Source organism: Malus domestica, chromosome 05, assembly GCF_042453785.1.
Source record: "Malus domestica chromosome 05, GDT2T_hap1".
In the NCBI taxonomy this organism is placed as follows: domain Eukaryota; kingdom Viridiplantae; phylum Streptophyta; class Magnoliopsida; order Rosales; family Rosaceae; genus Malus; species Malus domestica.
Genome location: NC_091665.1, coordinates 30893565 through 30915027, shown reverse-complemented (window position 1 = coordinate 30915027; position 21463 = coordinate 30893565). Strand labels below are relative to the sequence as shown.

General features: G+C 39.1%; 2 protein-coding genes across 3 annotated transcripts; both read right to left on the bottom strand.

Annotated features, from left to right (window-relative positions):
- Positions 1-5333: 5333 nt before the first annotated feature.
- Positions 5334-9528, bottom strand: LOC103435767 (NADH dehydrogenase [ubiquinone] 1 alpha subcomplex subunit 9, mitochondrial). Its single transcript, XM_008374179.4, has 13 exons — positions 9289-9528; positions 9106-9202; positions 8501-8565; positions 8104-8189; positions 7908-7992; positions 7753-7823; positions 7239-7370; positions 7043-7158; positions 6785-6908; positions 6646-6714; positions 6091-6211; positions 5775-5986; positions 5334-5639 (listed from the first exon to the last, which is right to left on the bottom strand). The coding sequence occupies exons 1-12, from the start codon at positions 9380-9382 to the stop codon at positions 5847-5849; spliced, it is 1200 nt and encodes a 399-aa protein (XP_008372401.1). The 5' UTR covers positions 9383-9528; the 3' UTR covers positions 5334-5639; positions 5775-5846.
- A 696-nt stretch (positions 9529-10224) lies between these two features.
- LOC103428034 (ABC transporter C family member 5-like) lies at positions 10225-18235 on the bottom strand. 2 transcript variants are annotated; one of them, XM_070822568.1, is made up of 12 exons: positions 17928-18235; positions 15510-17761; positions 15057-15377; positions 14859-14945; positions 13850-14539; positions 13574-13738; positions 12932-13226; positions 12182-12396; positions 11738-12043; positions 11498-11561; positions 11151-11390; positions 10225-10929 (listed from the first exon to the last, which is right to left on the bottom strand). In XM_070822568.1, exons 2-12 carry the CDS (start codon positions 17619-17621, stop codon positions 10817-10819), a joined length of 4608 nt encoding a protein of 1535 aa, XP_070678669.1. In that variant the 5' UTR covers positions 17622-17761; positions 17928-18235; the 3' UTR covers positions 10225-10816. The 2 variants fall into 2 exon arrangements, with proteins under 2 accessions (XP_070678669.1, XP_028958395.1); XM_029102562.2 differs by lacking the exon at positions 17928-18235 and having other exon boundaries at positions 15510-17910.
- Positions 18236-21463: the final 3228 nt, after the last annotated feature.

Below are 21463 nucleotides of genomic sequence, written 5' to 3'. Positions count from 1 at the left end.
CAATCAGAGCTCCGACTGATTGTTCACCTTCTCCCCATCTTGCAGCAGCATGAAGGATAAAGAGAAGAAAAATGAGAAGAGATGATATGAGATACTTTTGCTTTTGAAGAAGTAACTTTCCACAGGCTTATTCTTGAACTGAGCTGGAGGGTTTTCTGGTTTCCTCCAGAGTATAAGGCCGACTGAAGAATTTGAGGGTCAAAACAAGTCCATCAAATCTAGAGTACGTTCCACCCTGCTGATATGGGATACTTTTGCTTTTGACAGAGTAATGGATGTATCGGCACGTGTGCTGTTACGCTTGTCTCCACATGCTTCCTTGTATCCTTCGCACTTGCCCTATCTGTTCCTCAAGCAGATGCGGAATCTTCCCTGGAAACATAAGATGTTAAAGATGAGTACTCGAGAGCAATGCCAGGTAAGTAATCAGGTAAGGGGTTCCAGGCAGTCAGTTCCTGGCTGGAAGCTTGATTCCAAGTGCTGACTGATTGCTCTCTTTCTCCTTGTCTTGCAGGTAAAAACAAGGCCAAAAGAAAAAACAGGGAAAAAGCATGATATGGGATACTCTTGCTTTTAACCCTGATGATATGAGATATTCTTGCTCTAGTATAGCTTGTTTGCAGAGGTATTATCGGGGGGAAAGAAAGCTGAATATTTCGAAAGGCTTGGTCGGGAGTGCCCTCTCAGATATGATGAAGGGTTGAGCATTTTTGCAGGTCTGCCTGTCCGTTGGGGATGGAGGTCGACATATATAGGAGTCTCCCTAACAACAAGTAGTAATGCTATTCCTTTACCCTGCTTGGTCATAGCACGGTAGTGGGAGCTGCCAGTTTCACATGTTTTAACTCTGTCAGAGCACTTTGAAAAAGTGGTCTGTGGTATCTGGCTCTCGAGATTCGGAGAACGATGCCTCTTCGATTTTTGAGAAAGCAATCATGTTGGGGGTCTGACTCTCGAGATTCGGAGAGCAGTGTCTCTTCGATTTTTGAGGAAGTAATCATGTTGGGAGTCTGGCTCTCGAGATTCGGAGGGCGGTGCCTCTTCGATTTTGGAGCAAGCAATCTTGTTGCGAGTGTTGTCTCGAATGTGAGTAAAGGTTGGACATGTTTGCTAGTCTACCTTGCCACGAAGCACAAAGGTTGACACATAGGGACTTTCCAATTATCCAGCAATGGTACTGTTCCTTTACCCTCTCTTCGATTTTGAGAAAGTAGTCATGTTGGGAGTCTAGCTCTCGAGATTCGGAGGACGGTGCCTCTTCGATTTTGGAGCAAGCAATCTTGTTGGGACTGTTTTCTCGAATGTGAGTAAAGGTTGGGCATGTTTGCTAGTCTACCTTGCCACGAAGCACAGAGGTTGACACACAGGGACTTTCCAATTATCCAGCAGTGGTACTGTTCCTTTACCCTTGTGGGTAATAATACGGTAGCTAGACCTTCAAAATTTATGTGTCTAAACTTTGTTAGTGCTGTTTCTTTGCTATTCTTTTACCTTTCTTGGTCATAGCGATGTAGTGGGAGCTGCAAGCTTCACGTGCTCAACTTTGGCAGAGAACTTTGGCAAAGTGATCTGTGGTACCCATGAGTTATTGTTGCGTGTGGGAAGTGGGTGATTGAACAGTAAGATTCATGTGCTTTCTACTTCACCAGAAGTCTTCGATAGAATGCCCATAATTTCTGCAAAGCTGAGTGTGCGTGTGACAGGTGCTGACAAGGCTAGAAAAGTAAGTGCCTCTTTGATTTCTGAGATCGGCCCTCGTGGTCTCTGAGCAGCCCAGCTTTTGAGAAAGCGAGCGCCTCTTCGATTGATTCGGAGAACGGTGCCTCACCGATTTTTGAGAAAGCAATCATGCTGGGGGTCTGGCTCTCGAGATTCGGGGAGCAGTGTCTCTTCGATTTTTGAGAAAGTAATCATGTTGGGAGAGTGGCTCTCGAGATTCGGAGGGCGGTGCCTCTTCGATTTTGGAGCAAGCAATCTTGTTGGGAGTGTTTTCTCGAATGTGAGTAAAGGTTGGGCATGTTTGCTAGTCTACCTTGCCACGAAGCACAGAGGTTGACACACAGGGACTTTCCAATTATCCAGCAATGGTACTGTTCCTTTACCCTCTCTTCGATTTTTAAGAAAGTAGTCATGTTGGGAGTCTGGCTCTTTAGATTCGGAGGACGGTGCCTCTTCGATTTTGGAGCAAGCAATCTTATTGGGAGTGTTTTCTCGAATGTGAGTAAAGGTTGGGCATGTTTGCTAGTCTACCTTGCCACGAAGCTCAGAGGTTGACATACATGGACTTTCCAATTATCCAGCAGTGGTACTGTTCATTTACCCTTGTGGGTAATAATATGGTAGCTAGACCTTCAAAATTTATGGGTCTAAACTTTGTTAGTGCTGTTTCTTTGCTATTCTTTTACCCTTCTTGGTCAGAGCGATGTAGTGGGAGCTGCAAGCTTCACGTGCTCAACTTTGGCAGAGAACTTTGGCAAAGTTATCTGTGGTACCCATGAGCTATTGTTGCGTGTGGGAAGTGGGTGATTGAACAGTAAGATTCATGTGTTTTCTACTTCCCCAGAAGTCTTTGACAGAATGCCCATAATTTCCGCAAAGCTGAGTGTGCGTGTGACAGGTGCTGACAAGGCTGGAAAAGTAGGTGCCTCTTCGATTTCTGAGATCGGCCCTCGTGGTCTCTAGGGAGCCCAGCTTTTGAGAAAGCGAGCGCCTCTTCGATTTCTGAGATCGGCCTTCGTGGTCTTTGAGCAGCCCAACTTTTGAGAAAGCAAACGGCTCTTCGATTTCTGAGATCAACCCTCGTGATCTCTAAGCAGCCCAACTTTTGAGAAAGCAAACGCCTCTTCGATTTCTGAGCAGGCGCCTCTTTGATTTCTGAAGCTCCGTCGAGTGCAGATTTTTATAGGGGCTGGCATTAAGTTCCAAAGCACACTTGAATCTCCACCAGTAGAAACTTCATTCTTGCACTTCTAAGATCTTGATTTGTCCGACCTCTTCTCTCTTCAACACCTTTGAAAATGTCTGGCCCCTCCGACCGTCGTTTTGACTTGAACCTTGTTGAAGAGGCAGCCCCGCCTTCTCCAGACAACATATGGCGCCCATCCTTCGTCTCCCCAACTGGTCCTCTTACCGTTGGGGATTCCGTGATGAAGAATGATATGACCGCTGCGGTGGTGGCCAGGAACCTTCTCACTCCCAAAGATAACAGACTACTTTCCAAACGGTCTGATGAGTTAGCTGTTAAGGATTCGCTGGCTCTCAGTGTTCAGTGTGCAGGTTCTGTGTCTAATATGGCCCAACGCCTATTTGCTCGAACCCGCCAAGTTGAATCATTGGCGGCTGAAGTGATGAGTCTCAAACAGGAGATTAGAGGGCTCAAGCATGAGAATAAACAGTTGCACCGGCTCGCACATGACTATGCTACAAACATGAAGAGGAAGCTTGACCAGATGAAGGAAACTGATGGTCAGGTTTTACTTGATCATCAGAGATTTGTGGGTTTGTTCCAAAGGCATTTATTGCCTTCGTCTTCTGGGGCTGTACCGCGTAATGAAGCTCCAAATGATCAACCTCTGATGCCTCCTCCTTCTAGGGTTCTGTCCAGTACTGAGGCTCCAAATGATCCCCCTCCGGTGCCTTCTCTTTCTGGGGCTCTACCGACTGCTGAGACTTCTCCTAAGCAACCTTTGTGAAGGCTCCCTCTTGTGTGTTTATTTTGACTCATGTATATGTACATATTTGTAGCTTATCGGGGATATCAATAAATAAGCTTTCCTTCATTTCAACGTATTGTGTTAAATACACCAAAGCCTTCTTCGCTAAGTTCTTTGAATTTTCTTTTGTTGAAGCTTGTATGTTGAAGCTTTCTGAGTGGAGCATGTAGGTTGGGGTAGTGTTCCCTTAATTTCCCGAGTGAGGAAAACTTCTTGGTTGGAGACTTGGAAAATCCAAGTCACTGAGCGGTGTGAAGGAAAAAGAAATTCACATGCTTCAACCACACAAATAAACAATCAATTAAAAGTACGATCTCCAGGAGCACATTCTGTAGGTTCTTAGAATCAAAACATTTCATTTACCCAAAAAAAACACCAAAGTAAGTCAAGTGATGCACAACAACATTAGCTTGCCGACTAACGTAGAACTTTACAGTATCCTGGAGTCTTCAATGAACACCAATCACTGAGTTATCGAGTTCTTCCTTGTGTATCCTTCACAACTTGAAAACTATGCATATATAATATCTTTCTTCCTTTTAAATTTTGAACACTACTTCATTGCTGAAAGAATGACACCAACTGTTCACACATAGATACGTGTCCAATTATGATTTTCGATTTCAATTATTTGAACACGTATCTATTTGTGATTGGTGTTCATCATAACAGCAGCGAAGTAGTGTTCTTAAATTTTGGACATGTATTAATTTGTTTGTCGGCAAAAGATTAAATTCCCTCACACAAATGAATTAGCACGAAAATCTCAAATTTTTATCAACAAAACAATGAGAGCAACAAGAGAAATGGAATAGATACAAATAAAAAGGTGGTCCAAAACCCTGGCTGCTGCTTTGAACGAGTTAGGGTGTCCTTTCTCTTCTTTCTCTTTCTCTTCGCCTTGTTCGTTCTTAATAGAAACGACTTAGAGAACTTGACGTCCCCAAAGAACAAGTAAACTCCCGGATCCTTCATTTTCACACAACTCCCGTGCAAAACTGAACTGCTGGCTCCCTGAACATTGTTGTTTATATAAATGTTGATGCAGCAACAGTCACTCGATTCAGCTCCGATGCCCGGACGTATGGAAAATGATGCGCCGGTGTTCTTCCCTTGTAAGTTGATGCGTTCAAAGAAGCCATGGTCTGCATTTGGTTCCATAACGTGTTTTGTGGCTCCGTCAAGCTATTTTCCAGACTATATATAACTCCAAATCCTGCTCCTTGGCTCTTGCTTCCTTTGCTTGCATTATGAGTTTCGCATATAGACTTTCCGAGAAAAGCCAATTATTCCTCGTTGAACGACTTTAAGCCTAACTAGAATTTTAAGAAGCGAACTGCATTTCATTTCACACTAAATAGTGCTATTTCCTTTTACAATGCGATATTTCGATCGAGATCTCATAGTTAGTGCAAGGGAGCAGGCACACGAACCTGACCAACTAACCGCAACCCAAATTTCCAGTAGAAAGTGTTATAGATCACAAAAATACCACTAATTCTGCGAAATTAGAATCTAAAGCATTTCGCATAAGTTCGTCATAGTTCATTTTTATATGATTTTCTCATGTTTTATTATGCATCGAGTGTTTTATTTAATTAATGGGGATGCAAAGAAAACTACGAAACAGAATCTATCAATTTTAATTTATGAAGGGTAATCTTTAAAGACAACAAAACTCTCATCATTTTTCCCATCCCACTACTCGAGGACGCATGTCAAGAGAAAACAGATAAAAAGATGCATCAAATTCCCTTCAGGCCACAGGGCTTATGAACAAGCACAACAAAATGATGCCGGATGTGCTGGAATTACAAATGGTCGAAATTCGGTCGATGGTGACAGATACAAAACTAGAAAAGAATAACTCTCCATATCTTTTATTTCTTCCTACTATTTCTCTGAGAAGCAACCCCCTTTGAAAACCTGTCATACAAATCGTAGACAATCGTACTATTAATACAATTATACCGAAATACCACAACGAAAGGAAAGAGACGTTTGGATCGGGAAAGAGAGAAAAAAGAAAGAAAGATGAAGCATACGTCCTGCAACCCTAACCTGATTACAAGTTTGCAAGTGGGTTGTACTGCGGACTTGAAAAGCATTTGGAAATTAGAGAGCCTGAGAGACTCATGGCCAAGCATCTGGAGACACTCTTTCACTGACTGTAGAACCGTAATTTGGGCCACCCTTGCGAAATTGGATAAGATACTCAATAGGGTAACCCTTCAGCTTATGGGGCACAAGTCCAAGATCACTGAATGTCAAAGCTACAAAGAGCACCACAAAATTGAGAAAATGAGAAAACCTACCAATCATAGGGAAAAAAAAGGGGAAGACGGAACTACCACATCCTAAAATTTATTAAACTTACCATTTTCTGACACAAGTGTATCTGTAGCTTGGGCAAGGATTTGATCTCGGTTGAAGATTTCAGGATTAGGTAATGGAAATGGAACTTTGTTGAGCAATATTTCTCGTGGAGCTCCCATTGCCTGGAACAATCAAATCCATAAACATTGGCGGTCAAGTTGATAAAAAAAAAAAAGGTCGTACCCAGTGCACAAGGCTCCCGCTTTACGCAGGGTCTGGGAGAGGTGAATGTCGGCTAGCCTTACCCCCATTTTATGGAGAGGCTGCTCCCAAGTCTCGAACCCGAGACCTACCGCTCATGGGCGAAGGCGGTCAAGTTGATAAAAATAATTAAAAAAATAAAAAAGGCATACATAGGCATGCCTCTAGGATATTGAGACCAGGCAACTGACATGATCATAAACACATACACAAGACATGATCATTAAACAACATTGAAGTAACACCATTATATTTATTTCGGTGTGGGGGGAGGGGTTGAGCTTGGCTCTTACGACTGATTACAGATTACTCTTGGCAACCAAACACACTTGCATTATCAAGATTAACTGTTTACCTTTGCAATTGGGAGAGGAACCTTCACGTAGCGAGGCCATTCACGGATTGTATCAAACATAAGCTCTGCCTGCAGTCCTTGGGTGCTTAGTAAGAGAAATTTCATGTCAATGCAAAACAACTTACAGATGGGAAATTACCAATTGATGCATTGTAAAGACCTCAGGCCCACCAAGTTCATAAATTTTTCCCATGCTGGTACCATCATCTTTCAAGGCTGCCACGATTGCCCCAGCAACATCAACAACATATACCGGTTGGAATCTGCATGGAAGTTATTGCAAACAAAATATCCAATGAAGGTTCATAAAAAGATATGTGCATGAGCAATTTTGTTAAATTACAAAATTTGAAAAATTAAAATAAATTGGCATTCAATTGATAGATTGAAGGCATACTTCGTAGATCCATCCCCAATAAGCGGAAGAAAGCCATATTTTTTTGCAAAAAAGGCCCAGCGATTCAAAATCCGATCCTCAGTACCAACCATCACAGCAGGTCTCAAAATGGTGGCCTATTGATGAAAGTGAATGTTAGACACTGCTCCTTTAAATAAGCATGCCAACATACAAGAAGGACAGGAAATAACTCTACCTCAGGCAATTCACTTAAAACAGCTTCCTCTGCAGTAGCTTTAGTACTTAAGAATCTGGAGGGGGACGAGGAAGATGCCCCCAAGCAAGAAACTTGAATAAATCTCATGATACCCCCATGTTCTTTGGAAATCTGCAAAATATAGAGATTAAAAAGAAGACCGATATGTGTCTAACAACAAAACCTGAATAAATGACATCCAACTTTTATATCTCCACTAGTTGGATATTGAACAGAATTTCAGATCCCGAAAGACACTTCTATCTATCTTGAAAGAATAGTCCAATTGCAAGCAGGCTAAATAGCTGCATCGCATACTGCAACTTGTGTGTAGAAGTGTATTATACACAACAAACTATCGTAACTGTCAAAATAATCTTGATAAACACTTTTTTACTACTTTTGTTAAGGATGATGCTTTGCTTACCAACTTTTAAGAGAAGTAGATGGCAGTAGGATCAGAAGCAACACAGGAACGAAAATAATGTCATGAATGTCAATGCAGGATACCTACCGTTGCCAGTTGTTGTGCCATGGAATGATTCACTTCCTCAAAGCTAAAGTTTCTTGTCTCAAAATCCCTCCCTGCCAAGCTACAAAGTGTTCCTTCATTGAATCCAAAGATTAAAGTATCTTTAATATATAAAGTCACGACTCAAGAATGCATACCAATGAGATTGATAACCACGTTTGCTTTTGCCATGACTGCCTTAATTGAATCTTCATCTCGCGGATTGTATTTCATTGGTACTATCTGAGTAAGTGAAATGTGAGAACATCAGGAACATAATAATTGAAGAATGGAGAAAATTACTTCCCCAGTCAAGAAGGAACATTAACTAAGAAACAGCACAGATAACCCTACCTGTCCCAAATCCCCCATTAACTTGAGGTGACGATGGGAGTCCTCAGAACCACGGAAAGGAACTAACACCTGACTTCCCATTTTGGCTGGAATAGAAGTAAAGAATCAGCACGAGCATGCATGATAGATACTATAAACACTTAGGGGATGTTTGGTATTCTTCTTGAATCTGATTTTTGAAAACTATAAATTATCCTCAAGGTAAATGCCAAACAATCCATTATACTTCTGTCATTTTTTCAAGGATAAAATACAAAATCACACTTCCCCAGATCAAGTTCAGTCCAACAATCACCTACTAGAAATGTTCTCAATCATAACAATCACAGTCTAAAACAATGCATACATGCAATTCAATGGAATTCCAATTAAAAGCATTTATTGACAGTTAGCTCACCAAGTTGTTGCACAAGATAACGCCCAAGGAACCCCGTAGATCCAAAGACTGCAGCAACAATGCCACTGAAAAAAGACAGATTATTTTCTGAATAACATAAACAACACAATCATGTGAAACACGTACAACCGAGTTTTGATATGTATGTTTGCTGGGTTTTCTCTATCTGCATAGTTAAAGCATTATTAGCACATTATCTTCACTCTTCCCCTGGCACATTCATATAACATTTTTGTTTTCTCAAGAATTAAGCTGGTTATTTAGCTTCTTAAAAGTTGCATTCCACCTCCAATGACAACTTTACTTACTGAGAAAAAAATAAGAAATCTATCCTACCCTAATGGGCTCATATAGTTCATATATTCGATAAAAGAAATAACTTCGACAAAAGGTTTACTTTTCCTACCCTTTCCCTGAAAACTAACGGAGCAACAACAATTAAACATTCTAACTCTTTCAATAATATTCAATGCAGTAAAATCAATTTCGATAAAAAATTCTAACTTTTCCTACATTTTCTAAGAAAACAAACGGAGCAACAACAAAAGGCTTCAACTTTCCAGACTGATTGACGCGTAACGAGAAATGAAAAATTGGAGGGTTACCTAACAGATGATCTTCCACCTGTTCCCTTGCGCACAAGGTGCCCCACTCCCTTGGTGGCGAGGGTAGATCCGTATTTTGGACGATCAGCTCCATAATCTACAAAATTGACAAATTGAGACCACCAAATTAGGGGGAATTCGAAAATCAAACCCTAGAAATGGAGAGAAATGAGGGATTTTTACAGTGATCGGAAAGGGGGTAAATTGACTTGAGCGACGAGATGGAAGATGATTGGGTCAGATACTGGTGCCCAACGCGCTTCGAGACGGCCTGCATCGTGCTCTCAGCTGCAGGTTCTTCAGAGTGAGCTAGAGAGAGAAAGAGAGGAGAGAGAGAGAGAGACCTGTTGGATGAAGAAGATGGGTGGGATCGGTTCTGAGTCGAGTTCTAAGTTGGGCATATGCTTACTTTGGTTTGGGCCATGATAAACTTTGGGCTCTCTACATATGACCCACTTCTTTTTTCTTTCCTTTTTTTTTTCTTTCTGAATTAAATTAAAAAGCGACATCATACTCCGAACTAATCTATAGAGTCGGAAGCGGGTTTAATCTCGAAAGCATAAGAAAATACACCCACGTTACCATTATATGTTGTCAAGATGTCAATTTGAATAACTTAATTGAATGGACTTTGTTTGTCAAATAGTTTAAACATGTTATGTTGTCAGACTGTTAATCTAGACAAGTGATTTAGTTGTCACAAGTGTGTACAATAGTTTAGCATAACATACCAACTTGATAATGTTAAACATCCATTGGTTTGAACATGTAATCATGATCGCTTCAAGATAGAATTTCTCTTGTAAAAATTTTAACATATTATATTGTCAGACTGTTAATCTAAATAACTGATTTAATTTTCCCTCAATTGTGTTTATATTTTAACACAGCATCGGTTTTCTACTGGTAATGGTACATGGTTAGGATCATACATATTGGTACTATGGAACCTATGTATTCCATCATTACCTTGAATATTTGAGAATTGGCATTTTCAACTCAAAAAACATAAGAAAGTACCCGTGAAGTAGTTTAACATATTATATTGTCAGACTATTAATTTGAATAAGCGATTTAATTTCCGGTGGAGCATACAGTAGTTTAACATAACATACCAAGTTGATAATGTCAACAATTTATTTAATTTGAACATGTAATCTTTTGACCACATCATGATCCATAGCCAGTGTCATGTATCAAAACATAGTATGTGAAGAAACAAGAACAAAAATATGGGCTTAAGTTTCTAGCATTAGGACTGTTCTTTTGATATCAAAAATTGTGGAACAAACATTGACCCATCTTCCCTTGAGACCAAAAACATTGACTAACCCAGCTGCACCTATTCCCTAACTGAATAATTGGACCTACTGCTTCAATCTAAACTACATTATTGAACATGATTAAGCACAAATCTACTCCTGTCGTTGCCTCTTCTGCGTATTTTATTACAGCTCTCACCAACCCAACTTATTTGTCTGACGACCGTGAAAGAATTCCCGGATTTGGCTTGGGGATGACTTAGAAACAGCTTTCCTCAAATGGGGGTTTGGATTGATAAAACGGCACGCACCTTTGTCCTTTCCCATTTCTCTTTCAACTTTCCGAATGCAGCAGCACCAGCAAGGAACGCGGCATCAACTGTCTTGTTTTGTATCATCTGCTCTTGCTGCTGCCTTTGAATCAAAGGTTATCGGCCATGACATCCGAATCAAAATTCTGGTATGCCACTCGACCTAGATGAATACTCTGTCACCAATTTTAGAAACATGGATGACTTATCTTCTAATAGTCGTATAGGAGTATCAAACTCTGCCACTCGACCTGCAAAAACATCAAATATGTAGGTTAATAAGCATTCTATGGGTCCTCATAAAACCTCCCAAAAGCACCAAACATAACCTTTCCCCAAAGAAAAGCAGAATCATGTCACATAATATCTAGTTCAATGCAGTTACATGCAAAGGACCATATGAAAACTCGAACATTTTTCCTCTATTGATGAATAGGTGTGTATGGAATTTATAACGAATCATTTTACTTACCATCACTGAGTACCAGCACTAGATCACTATCAATGACGGTTGGGATACGATGTGCAATCGTGCACACAGTACAGTTCTTAAACTCTGTTCGAATAATTTTCTGGATAAGATTGTCTGTAGCTGTATCAACCGATGCTGTTGCTTCATCAAGCACCAATATTTTTGCCTGCTTAAGCAATGCTCTTCCAAGAGAAACCAGTTGCCGCTGACCCACACTCCAATTATCTCCATTTTCCAGTACTGCAATTTCAACACAAAAATCCGACTCATTGGTAGCCATACCCCAACCAAGACATTCTAGTTTTCTTTGTTTAGAGGGTCGGATGTGTAAGAGATTTAACTCATACCTGGTGCATCAAGCTTTTGCTCCTTTTCACGGATTATGTCTCCAAGCTGAGACTTGTCAAGTGCCTGTACCAAATAAAGTAACCCTAGTTAGGAACTATGTGTATAATACACGCATGTACAAATTCTTGAAAATTGCTGGCTTAGGTAATAAAAAAATTGTTTTGAGTCCCAGAGGACGTAGTCATATTCCAAAATGAAAAAGGGAATGAAAAAGATAGGATATGCAACCGTAATCAAACCTGCCAAATTTCATGATCCAAATGCTCTTCAAGGGGATCAAGATTGAGCCTAATGGTCCCTTCAAATAAGGTAGGATCCTGGGGTATGATACTGAGACGACTTCGGAGATCATGAAGACCAATTGTCGAAATATCAACATTGTCTATAAGGATCCTCCCAGCTGATGGTTCAATTAGTCGAAATAATGCCTGGATCAAAGTAGATTTACCACTTCCAGTACGCCCAACAATTCCAATATTCTTTCCACCGGGAAAACTACAAGTAACCCCATGAAGGACAACAGGAAGATTTTCCTTGTAGCGAACCTTCAAAGGAAACAAGGAGGAAGCTAAACTGTTATCATTGTGTAATCCAATTGCAATACTTGATTTATATTGAACTTACACATTGTTCCCAAAATTAAGCATAAGCATAATAAAACCTGTGAACTGCAGGCAGCATACCTTTAAATCAATTATGTCAATTGCTCCATTCTCTGGCCATGTAGATGGAGGTTGAGAATCCTCAATAACGGATGGAGCTTCACTTGGGATTTGACTGTACTGATATATCCTTTCAATAGAAATAATTTTGTTTTCAAGCTTGCAAAAGCTAAGTATCCATCGTGATAGGCGTGCATTTAAATTCAGACCATATGTGACAGCGAGGCCAGCCATGCCTACATGGAAAAACGAATTACAATTAGATGTGGCATTTTGTCATAATCTGAAAATTCTACTCCTTTGTCATTGTCCCATCAAGCCATTTAATCATCTGAATTATGTCGTGCAACTAAAATTTAGACTACATCAACACTAATCCAGTTCTCAGACCTGCTTAGTGTTCTTAAGCTAGCAGAAAGGGTACAATTTTTTTTTTTTTAAATTACAATGCTTTATGCACATCAAAGCACACTGCTAAATGTGAAACCAAAATAAATCGTATAACATATGATGGTTGAAAATTATGAGCTCAGAGATTCAATCAGGTTAACATGTAAGAGATACCATGTCATAGACACTCCCACTCCCACATAAACCAAGTCAAAGAATTTTCATATATTTTGTACGCTTCAAAATGGAAGCAATCATTCAGACCAAGCAAATATACGACTTGCCTTAAGAATGGCAATGCTATTTCATATTCAAGTCATGTTTTTACAGGACTCAGATTTCATGACAACATACAGATAATAGTATAGGACACGAACTTACTTGGATCGATACTCCCATGTGGAAAGCTCACAAGTAGAATCATGCAGAAAGCAAATACAAAAGTTGAGAGTAATTCCATGCGCAGACAGAGCCATTCAATAGCTGCAATACTGCAGAAGAAAGGGCGAGCGAAACAATCAAGAAGATAAAGGTTCCTCTTCATGAACCTTTTTTCTTGTCCAAATCCTCTTATAGTGGCAGCTCCAGCAATTGACTCGCCAAAAAGATGGATAATTGGAGACTTCTGGATGCTAACAATTCGGACCAGTTCCCTTGATGAAGCCATGTAGTATTTCTGTATCAAAGAATGCTCTCATTCAGGTACAATAAAGTAGGTTTAATATCATAAAGTAATTAGCTCAAAGATGTACATACACAACATGACAAAAAGACAAACAATAAGGTTTCTCAAAGTGATGAAATTGATCACCACGATTTAAATGCTTTTGCAGTAGCAACCAAAAGATGGTAAATAGTACTCAGCTAATGTATAGTTATATAAATATTACAGAATTCGAAACAATAATATATAAGTAATTGTATGCGAAATTAACAGGGAGCAATATCCTTTATATTTTTATCTTCAGTTTTCTAAATTACTAGGAGTTAAAACAACAAATTCAGGGCAAAAAATTTAAGTACCTGCATCCACAAACAAGCAATGGCCATAGGAATAACAAGCAGCAAAACTTGCCAGGTAACTGTTGTCATCACACCAACAATACCAATAAGTTGTATTGTCGTTGAAGCGAACCCACCAAGTCTAAAAGGAATATCAAGATCCACCACACTTTGATCAATTGATACCTATAGAAAACAAACAATTCAATAATTATATATGCAAACGAAAGGAGTTGGTGAATTAGGTATTTTTCACAAACAAAAAATCACATGAATTCCGGAAAATGAGAGACTTACACGATTCAAGATCCGTCCAGCAGGAGTAGAGTCAAAGAAAGACATTGGTGCCCGGAACACACTTCTAAGCATCTTCACAAACAATTTCTGAGCAGCTGCTAGACCAAACGTAGCTACCAAAACAGCCCTAACAAATATAAACCAAGAGCTTCCGAATGCAAGGGCCATGTAAACACAAAGAAGGACCATCGAACTCACTTTCGGTTGATCTCCTTCTGTTTGGGGATTTGCCCAAGCCATCCACCAACTACTAGCAATTTGAAGAAACTGAAATACTGTTTGTGCAATGATTATTGGTGGAATCAGCAATCCTTTATATGCTGCAGCCATATACGAAAAGTAGACCTTCATGCTGACCCTTCCTCTTACCCTTTCCTCTTCTTGGACAAGCTGCTTTTTTCTTGAGCGCTTTGCTTTCTTTTTCTCTTTAATTGCTTTCTGCTCTGAAGCTGACACACCTTCTTGCACTTCCTTTGCCAAACAGTCAACACTACTGCTAGGTTTATCACAATTTTTTCGGAGCCCAGTATCCAGACACAAGCTTTGATCTGAATCTCCCGATGAGTTATTGGGAATATCCATAGCTTCAATTGCTTCATGGTGAGCTGAGACTAGTGATTTGAAATCAGTTCCTGCCTGTAAAAGATCATCATATTTTCCTGCCTGTATGATGCGCCCTCCTTTAAGAACCTACAGATACGGAAAATGAAGGTTACAGACTTCTTCTCAAAAGCACACAAAATAGAACACACAAAGTCAAATATAGCAAACTAAATTTGGAATAAATGGAAAGGGAAGTAGAAAGTACGGAAAAGAGAAGGAAAAAGAAAATACTAAGTGTTGCAATAAACGAAAGAAACAACAAAAGTAAAATTTCTCCAAGACCAACAGTCATGGTGCAACTGCTAATGTGTGACTCGCCTTATACACATAAGCTACAGACTATAGATGCCAATATGGACCTTTCATCTCAGAAATAATATATTAAAGGTTTTTTTAAAGACTGTACCAGTATCAAATCAGCAGCAGGCAGAAATTCAACTTGATGGGTCACAAAGACCACAGTTTTATCTTCTAATGCTGTCAATATGTATTCCTGCATCACCCCCATAAAATATACTTAGCTATCAACCAAATATATATATATATATATATATATATATATCACTTCAATTGAATTGTGATATCAGTGATCAGCAATACTAACCTTAAACAACTCTGACCCAGTGTGTGCATCAACTGCACTAAAGGGGTCATCAAGTAAATAAATGTCAGCATCTTGATACAGTGCCCTTGCAAGCTGCACACGTTGCTTCTGGCCACCACTCAGATTTATACCCCTATCACCGATTATGGTCTGGTCTCCATGTGAGAAAAGTTCCAAATCCTTTTTCAGTGAACAAGCATGGATAACCTTCTTGTACTTTGGTTTATCCATTGGGCTACCAAAAAGAATATTTTCTTCAATATTTCCAGACTGTATCCATGCTGACTGAGGAACATAGGCAGCAGTACCACATAGCCTTACCTGAAATGATATGGCAAAAAACAAGTATTGGGAATATTATCACTTAATAATCATCCTAGGAAAAAAAATAACCTTGAAAGGAAAGAAAACGTGAGATGTAAAACAGAACTAAGTTCAAAAATACCAACTTACTTCACCGGAGATTTTCGGGATCTCACCAAGGATGCAAGAGAGAAAGCTTGACTTGCCAGCCCCAACCATTCCACAAACAGCCACACGCATCCCTCTTTCCACTTTCATCTGTATTCCTGATAATGTTGGCCTGGGAGAGGAAGGGTCCCAGCAAAAGACACCATCTTCAATTTCTATTGACGTGGTTGAGATGCCTCGTGGCAGGACTATTGTTGCGTCCTCCTGCAACTCTTCCTCCTGCAGGAATCCAGAAATTCGATCAAGGGAAACTTTTGTCTGTGCCATCATTGATACAAGGTCAGGGAAATTCCTGAGTGGTTCTTGGAGTATCCTGAAAGTGGCTAGAGCAGAAAGCACACCACCTGCAGTCAGCTGGTGACCCAAGAATATAGAGGTACCAAAAGTTACGGCTGAAACAAATATAGGAGAGCTCCAGAACATGAATGTAATAAAAGCTTGAGAGTAGAGAGCTTTGCGTAGCCACTTGAACTCCACACCACGCATCTCCTCTAACTTCAATCGGTACCGGTCCTCCCAAGCTTGCAACTTGAGAATCCTCATGTTTCGCAGGCACTCTGAAGTCTTCCTCATTCTTTCATCCTTGGCAGTCATCAACTTGTCTTGATATTCTTCTTGTATCTTTGCCACAGGAACAGTAAGAACAATGGAGATAATGGTGGCAATCAAGGTTGCAACAGAAGCGATTCCAACATTCTTGTACAAAATTGCAAGGGCGAGAATGATTTGCATGGGAAGCATCCACATGTCCTGGAGATACCAAGAGTAGTCCCCTATCCTTTGCACATCAACAGCCATGTAGTTAACAATCTCTCCACTAGTGTGACTCTGCTTGGCCGAGCTGGAAAGTCTGAGTCCCTTTCGGTATACCATTGCCGTTAGAGCTGATCTTACATGCATACCCAAAATGTCTACCCCAAGATACCACTGCCGGGTTGTTAAGGTCTCAACAAGCTTTGCTGCAAAGAAAGTACCGGCAAGAATATACCCTTCATGAGGGAAAGTCTCTATCCCCCCCAAATAATCAACAAAATAGCTAATCATAAACGGACCCACATATGAAACAAGAGTATTTAATCCAGCAAATACAGCATTACAAGCTCCCTCCTTCCAAAAGGACCTGAGAATTGCCCAGGCTAAAGAAGGCTGTCCTGAACGGTTTTCAGCCTTCACTTTCTCCCAATTTGAATTCAAGATCTTATAATTAGTTTTGGCTCGATCTTGTGGTGCAAGAAGTGGAATGTCCTTGATCTCAAGCGGTCTTTTTGCCCCAATTGAAAGAAGCGGGTTCATCCAAGACAGTGTGGCTAAGCTGAAAAGCCCGGCATCATGATAAGGGCTAACCTTAAGACACCCTGCTTCTTCTTCAAGCAATGGCTCTTGAAGATCAGATGGTCCAGAAACTTGAATACCAGTAACACCCCTACAGGCAACGAAACAAAGAAACGCTAGGGCCGGTGTCACAGCGAGATTTGCCACAACATGAGAACTCATGTGTTTCGATCCTTCAATTGCAAAAGCTCTCCCATCAACATATAAAGTGCACAAGCAAATCAGAAATGACACAGACCACCAGACCCTCAAAAGCAGTGGGAATTTCTCACATGCCTTGAACTTACAATGCAGAGCCGAAAAGCTCAGCACGAACGAAGCCAAAGCTTGTGCAGCAGGCAAGACTATCACAGACCAATCCACAACATTCCCATTACTTCTCTCCCTTATCAGACCAACCCCATCAAAACCCAACACCAAAACTTGCACAAACAACACATAGAAGCAACAAAAGACCGAAAATTTGAAGTCTCTTCCAACTCTAACCTCACGAGTTCCTCCATCCACAGCACTATTACGCCGAATTGAGCTCGAATTCAAATCCGAATCATCCTTGAGGATTCTAATCCGACTCAGACAACCAAACACCCGGCGAGCTAAGAGGATGCAGAGGAACCCAACAAAGAGCACCAAATTGATGAGAATTGAAGCGAGCTCCAAAACAGGCAAACCCTGAAGAGCTGTCAAAAGGGTAATTGAGGATTGCTGAGCTGCTGGAGAAAACGAAGGGATGCCTCCATGGAGGAGGATAGTGGGACCCATAATTGGATGTAGCGGAACTTGTGCAGGATTCGATTGAAAAGAGTGAGTCGATGGTGAGCTGCTAAGCGAGAGGAGGAGAAGAGATGGATTCGTTTGACAGAGAAGGGCATTTCACCATCTGGGTTTTGAAACAAAAACCTCTGCAGAGACACATTGCACGTGGAAACAAACAGATACAGAATTTTATCAACACAGATTTCGGAGAGAGAGAGAGAGAGAGAGAAACAGACACAAGAGGACAAAGACGATGCACGAAAAATCGATAACTTTCAATGGGAAAATACCAAAAAAAAAATGAAAACTTGCCTGCAAATTTTGATTTAATGGCGTGAACCGATGAAGGTTTGTGCTGAGGCAAGCCTGTGATGGAGGTTGCCCAACAAGCTCCGCCTCTCTCTCTCTCTCTCTCTCTCTCTCTCTAAACGCAAAATTGGACAAAACCCACAAAGATTTTACACTGAAATTCAGAGAGAAGACGTTAATGGCGATGAGAATTGAGAGAAAGCTGAAGGTTTTAACGTTTAGGAGTCGAGAGAAAGAAGAAAAAGAGTCTTTGTAAAGGGTTTTGTTTTGTTCTCTTCTATATTATATGGTTTTATAAACACCGCGTGCCAACTTTGCAAGGGAGATGGTCATTAGAGCAACACCACCCATGGAGCCTTCCCCTGGCAATCCACTATTCAATTCACCAACAGTAACGGCCTTAAATGAATAGTAATTACCATTAATGAACAGTAATTGTCATTTACATCTCCATCCTTGGAAACCTCCCCCCTGACAATAAGCAATTAAAATAATAGTTTTTTTTTTGTTTAAATAATAAAAAATTACAAAAGCTCTCTCTTTCTCTCTCTCTCTCTCTCTGACACAAAAAAAATAAAAAATTGTAAAGTCCTCGGGCCACCGTCAACTCCCCACCTCACCTTCGCTCGGACTCCCACCGTCGCTCGACCTTCACACGGCTGGACCTCTCTCCACCGGCCCTCGGGCCCTTTGTCCTCGCCTGTCGCCCGAGCAACCAGCCTCCGCTGGAGTTGCTCTTATATACTGTCGATTGAGAAAAAGCTAGATGGAGAAGGGAGGGAGGGACCAAGATGAGAGAAATTATTTTATATTGCTGCCATTAAATGAGGAAGTGTAGGGCAAAAAAAATAGCCAAATTAAGTGTGTACTTTCCTTTACGAAAACAGAAAATGTGTTTTTTTTTTAGCACACAATATTATTTATGGAGTGGTCTAAGTCTTAATCAGAATTAAATTCACTTTTGACGAGAATCAAATTTAATACATCTTAATTATATATGAAGAGAAATGTCATTAGACTGTGGTACTAAGTGGTAATAAAAAATATGTTTATTTAGTTTTTTTATTTTAATAGAAGCGATAATTTACTTTTTAAACCCATTTCAATTATAAAATAATTTAAACTTGAGTGAAGAAGAATACCACACTATTCTAGCCAATTAGACAAATCCAGCTTGTGTAATGCTTTGACGAAAAAAAAAAAGTTGTGCAATGCTTTATTTATTATTTGTTTCTTGCCAAACGTTCATACGTGTGACAATTGATCTTTTACTCGTATTCTTTATTATTTATTTATAATATTTATTTTCTTTTAGTTTGGATTTTTTTTAATTAAATTGTTTTATTTTATAATTCTAATTAAGGAAGGATACTTTGGGATATTGAAAGCTTCATTATTTTGGTGCGCTCTATATATATAGGGGTGTGATATCCACACATCATTTTTTACTTCTTCCATACCTTTTTGGTTTTCGACCGTCGGATCGGATGAATTGAAAAAGATCAGCGGACAGAAATTAACAAGGATGTGTGAGAAGTAAAAAAATGTGTGTGGATAGCACACTCCTATATATATTAATTTTTCAAACTATATTATTTGTATATGAAATAATGTACATATTTGTGGAGTCATGTGTGTGTGATTTGAGATAAAGAATATGTTTGTTGATAAAAAGAATATTATTGACATGGTTTTGTGGTTATTGATGAGATCATGATGGGATCTCAACAGGCAAGGAAACATTAGATTATGCATAGACATTCCATTTGTTAATGAGAGAGAGAGAGAGAGAGAGAGAGAGAGAGATTTGTTTGTTTACACTTCATGGTGGTGGTGGTGGTGGATTACTGGATTTCTGATCAGAATATTGAATGTGACTCCGATGCCATCATGATAATGTTTCTGGGATTTTAGTAATATCCCATTATTTATTCTAAGATTCACTGCTACTTTGAGTTTAAGGCTTTTGCTTTCACCACCCAAATGTTCATCAATCATGGACCTATTCAAATAAGATTAACTACTTTTAGTATAGAAAAATTAATGAAAAGAGTTTGAAAATTTTGATTTTTAACGATAAGAATAAAATAAAGGGTAAAATAAATAGTATTATGATTGACTTTTTAGTGCAAAAATATGATTTTTCGTTAAAATAAACAGTACCTAAAGTTTTTCATTAAAGTTCTCTTTTAGTATTAGGCTTTCAGCATCCCAAATATTCTTTAGCCCAATATTTATTAATGGAGGCTTTCTCGAAAGTGAGATTTTCTATAGACTTTCTGTCTTATGTTTTTGGCGCAATATTTTATAATGTTAGTACGGAAATTGATGTTAAAATTTGCCATGATGATAATATTTTTGGGTTTTTATTAATATCCCCAATATCTTCTTCACTACTACTTTGAGTTGAGGCTTTTGCTTTCAGCACTCCAAATATTCTTTGATCATGCACCTATTCAAATATTTATTATAAGATTTACTACTTTCAGTTCGAGAAATATTTTTGCTTACCACCTTTAGATGATGGTGTTGTTCATCATTTTATTTATCACCGTTATATGAGTTTAAATTTCGTAAATCAGTATAGTTGGTAGACACAAATCTCAAAATTTAAACTCACCAAATGATGATAAAATAGGATGATGAACATTACCATCACTTGAGGGTGGTGAGTAAAAATACACTCTTCAGTTTGAGGCTTTCAACATCCCAAATATTCTTTATCTCAATATTTATTAATATGCTATGGTGATAATTTTTTGGGTATTTAATAATATCCAATATTTATTCTAAGATTCACTACTACTTTGAGTTTGAAGCTTTGCTTTGAGCACCCCAAATATTCTTTAAAAATGCGCCTATTCAAATATTTATTTAAGATTTACTACTTTCAATTTGAAGATTTGAGCAACCCAAATATTCTTTAATCATCTCCTTCGTCACCTACATTGGTGACATATTAAGTATGAGAAGTCATGGAGCAAGAAACCTTAGTTGATCTTATTCATGATTTTTTTCAGTTATATTCTTTAAACATGCGCATATTCAAATATTTATTTAAGATTAACTACTTTCTGTTTGGAGCTTTGACCATCCCAAATATTCTTTAATCGTCCGTCGGACCTCCTTCACGTTCATTGGTGACATATTAAGTATGAGAAGTCATGAAGCCAAAAATTTTAGTCGATCTGATTCATGATTTTTTTCAGTTATATTAAATTACAAATTTTAAAAAATCTGAATTCACACCTTACTTTATTTTATATGTGTTTCTAAATATAGAGAGAGTCCATAGTTTAAACGGCTCCCATATATTTTAGAAAATGATGAAAATCAAGAACCGGAATAAATCCATTACTCATTCTATACAAGTAACCATACCACAATATATAGCATATTTACATACTTAGAAATGAGGAATTCATAACTAAGAGAAAGGAAATAGGAATTGTAGGTAAGAACCACGTGTTTTTTAATTTCATACATAATAGTGAACGCATGAAAAGTTACGAATCTTGCTTTGCAGAAACAAATAGGTA

Coding starts and splice junctions, on each gene's coding strand:
- LOC103435767 (XM_008374179.4), bottom strand. CDS start 9,382: ATGCAGGCCGTCTCGAAGCGCGTTGGGCACCAGTATCTGACCCAATCA. Junction 8,566..9,105: donor GGTGGAAGATCATCTGTTAG/GTAACCCTCCAA, acceptor GTCTTTTTTCAG/TGGCATTGTTGCTGCAGTCT. Junction 8,190..8,500: donor TTATCTTGTGCAACAACTTG/GTGAGCTAACTG, acceptor CTTCTATTCCAG/CCAAAATGGGAAGTCAGGTG.
- LOC103428034 (XM_070822568.1), bottom strand. CDS start 17,621: ATGGGTCCCACTATCCTCCTCCATGGAGGCATCCCTTCGTTTTCTCCA. Junction 14,946..15,056: donor CTGGGTCAGAGTTGTTTAAG/GTTAGTATTGCT, acceptor GGGGTGATGCAG/GAATACATATTGACAGCATT. Junction 12,044..12,181: donor TTGACATAATTGATTTAAAG/GTATGCTGCCTG, acceptor TTTCCTTTGAAG/GTTCGCTACAAGGAAAATCT.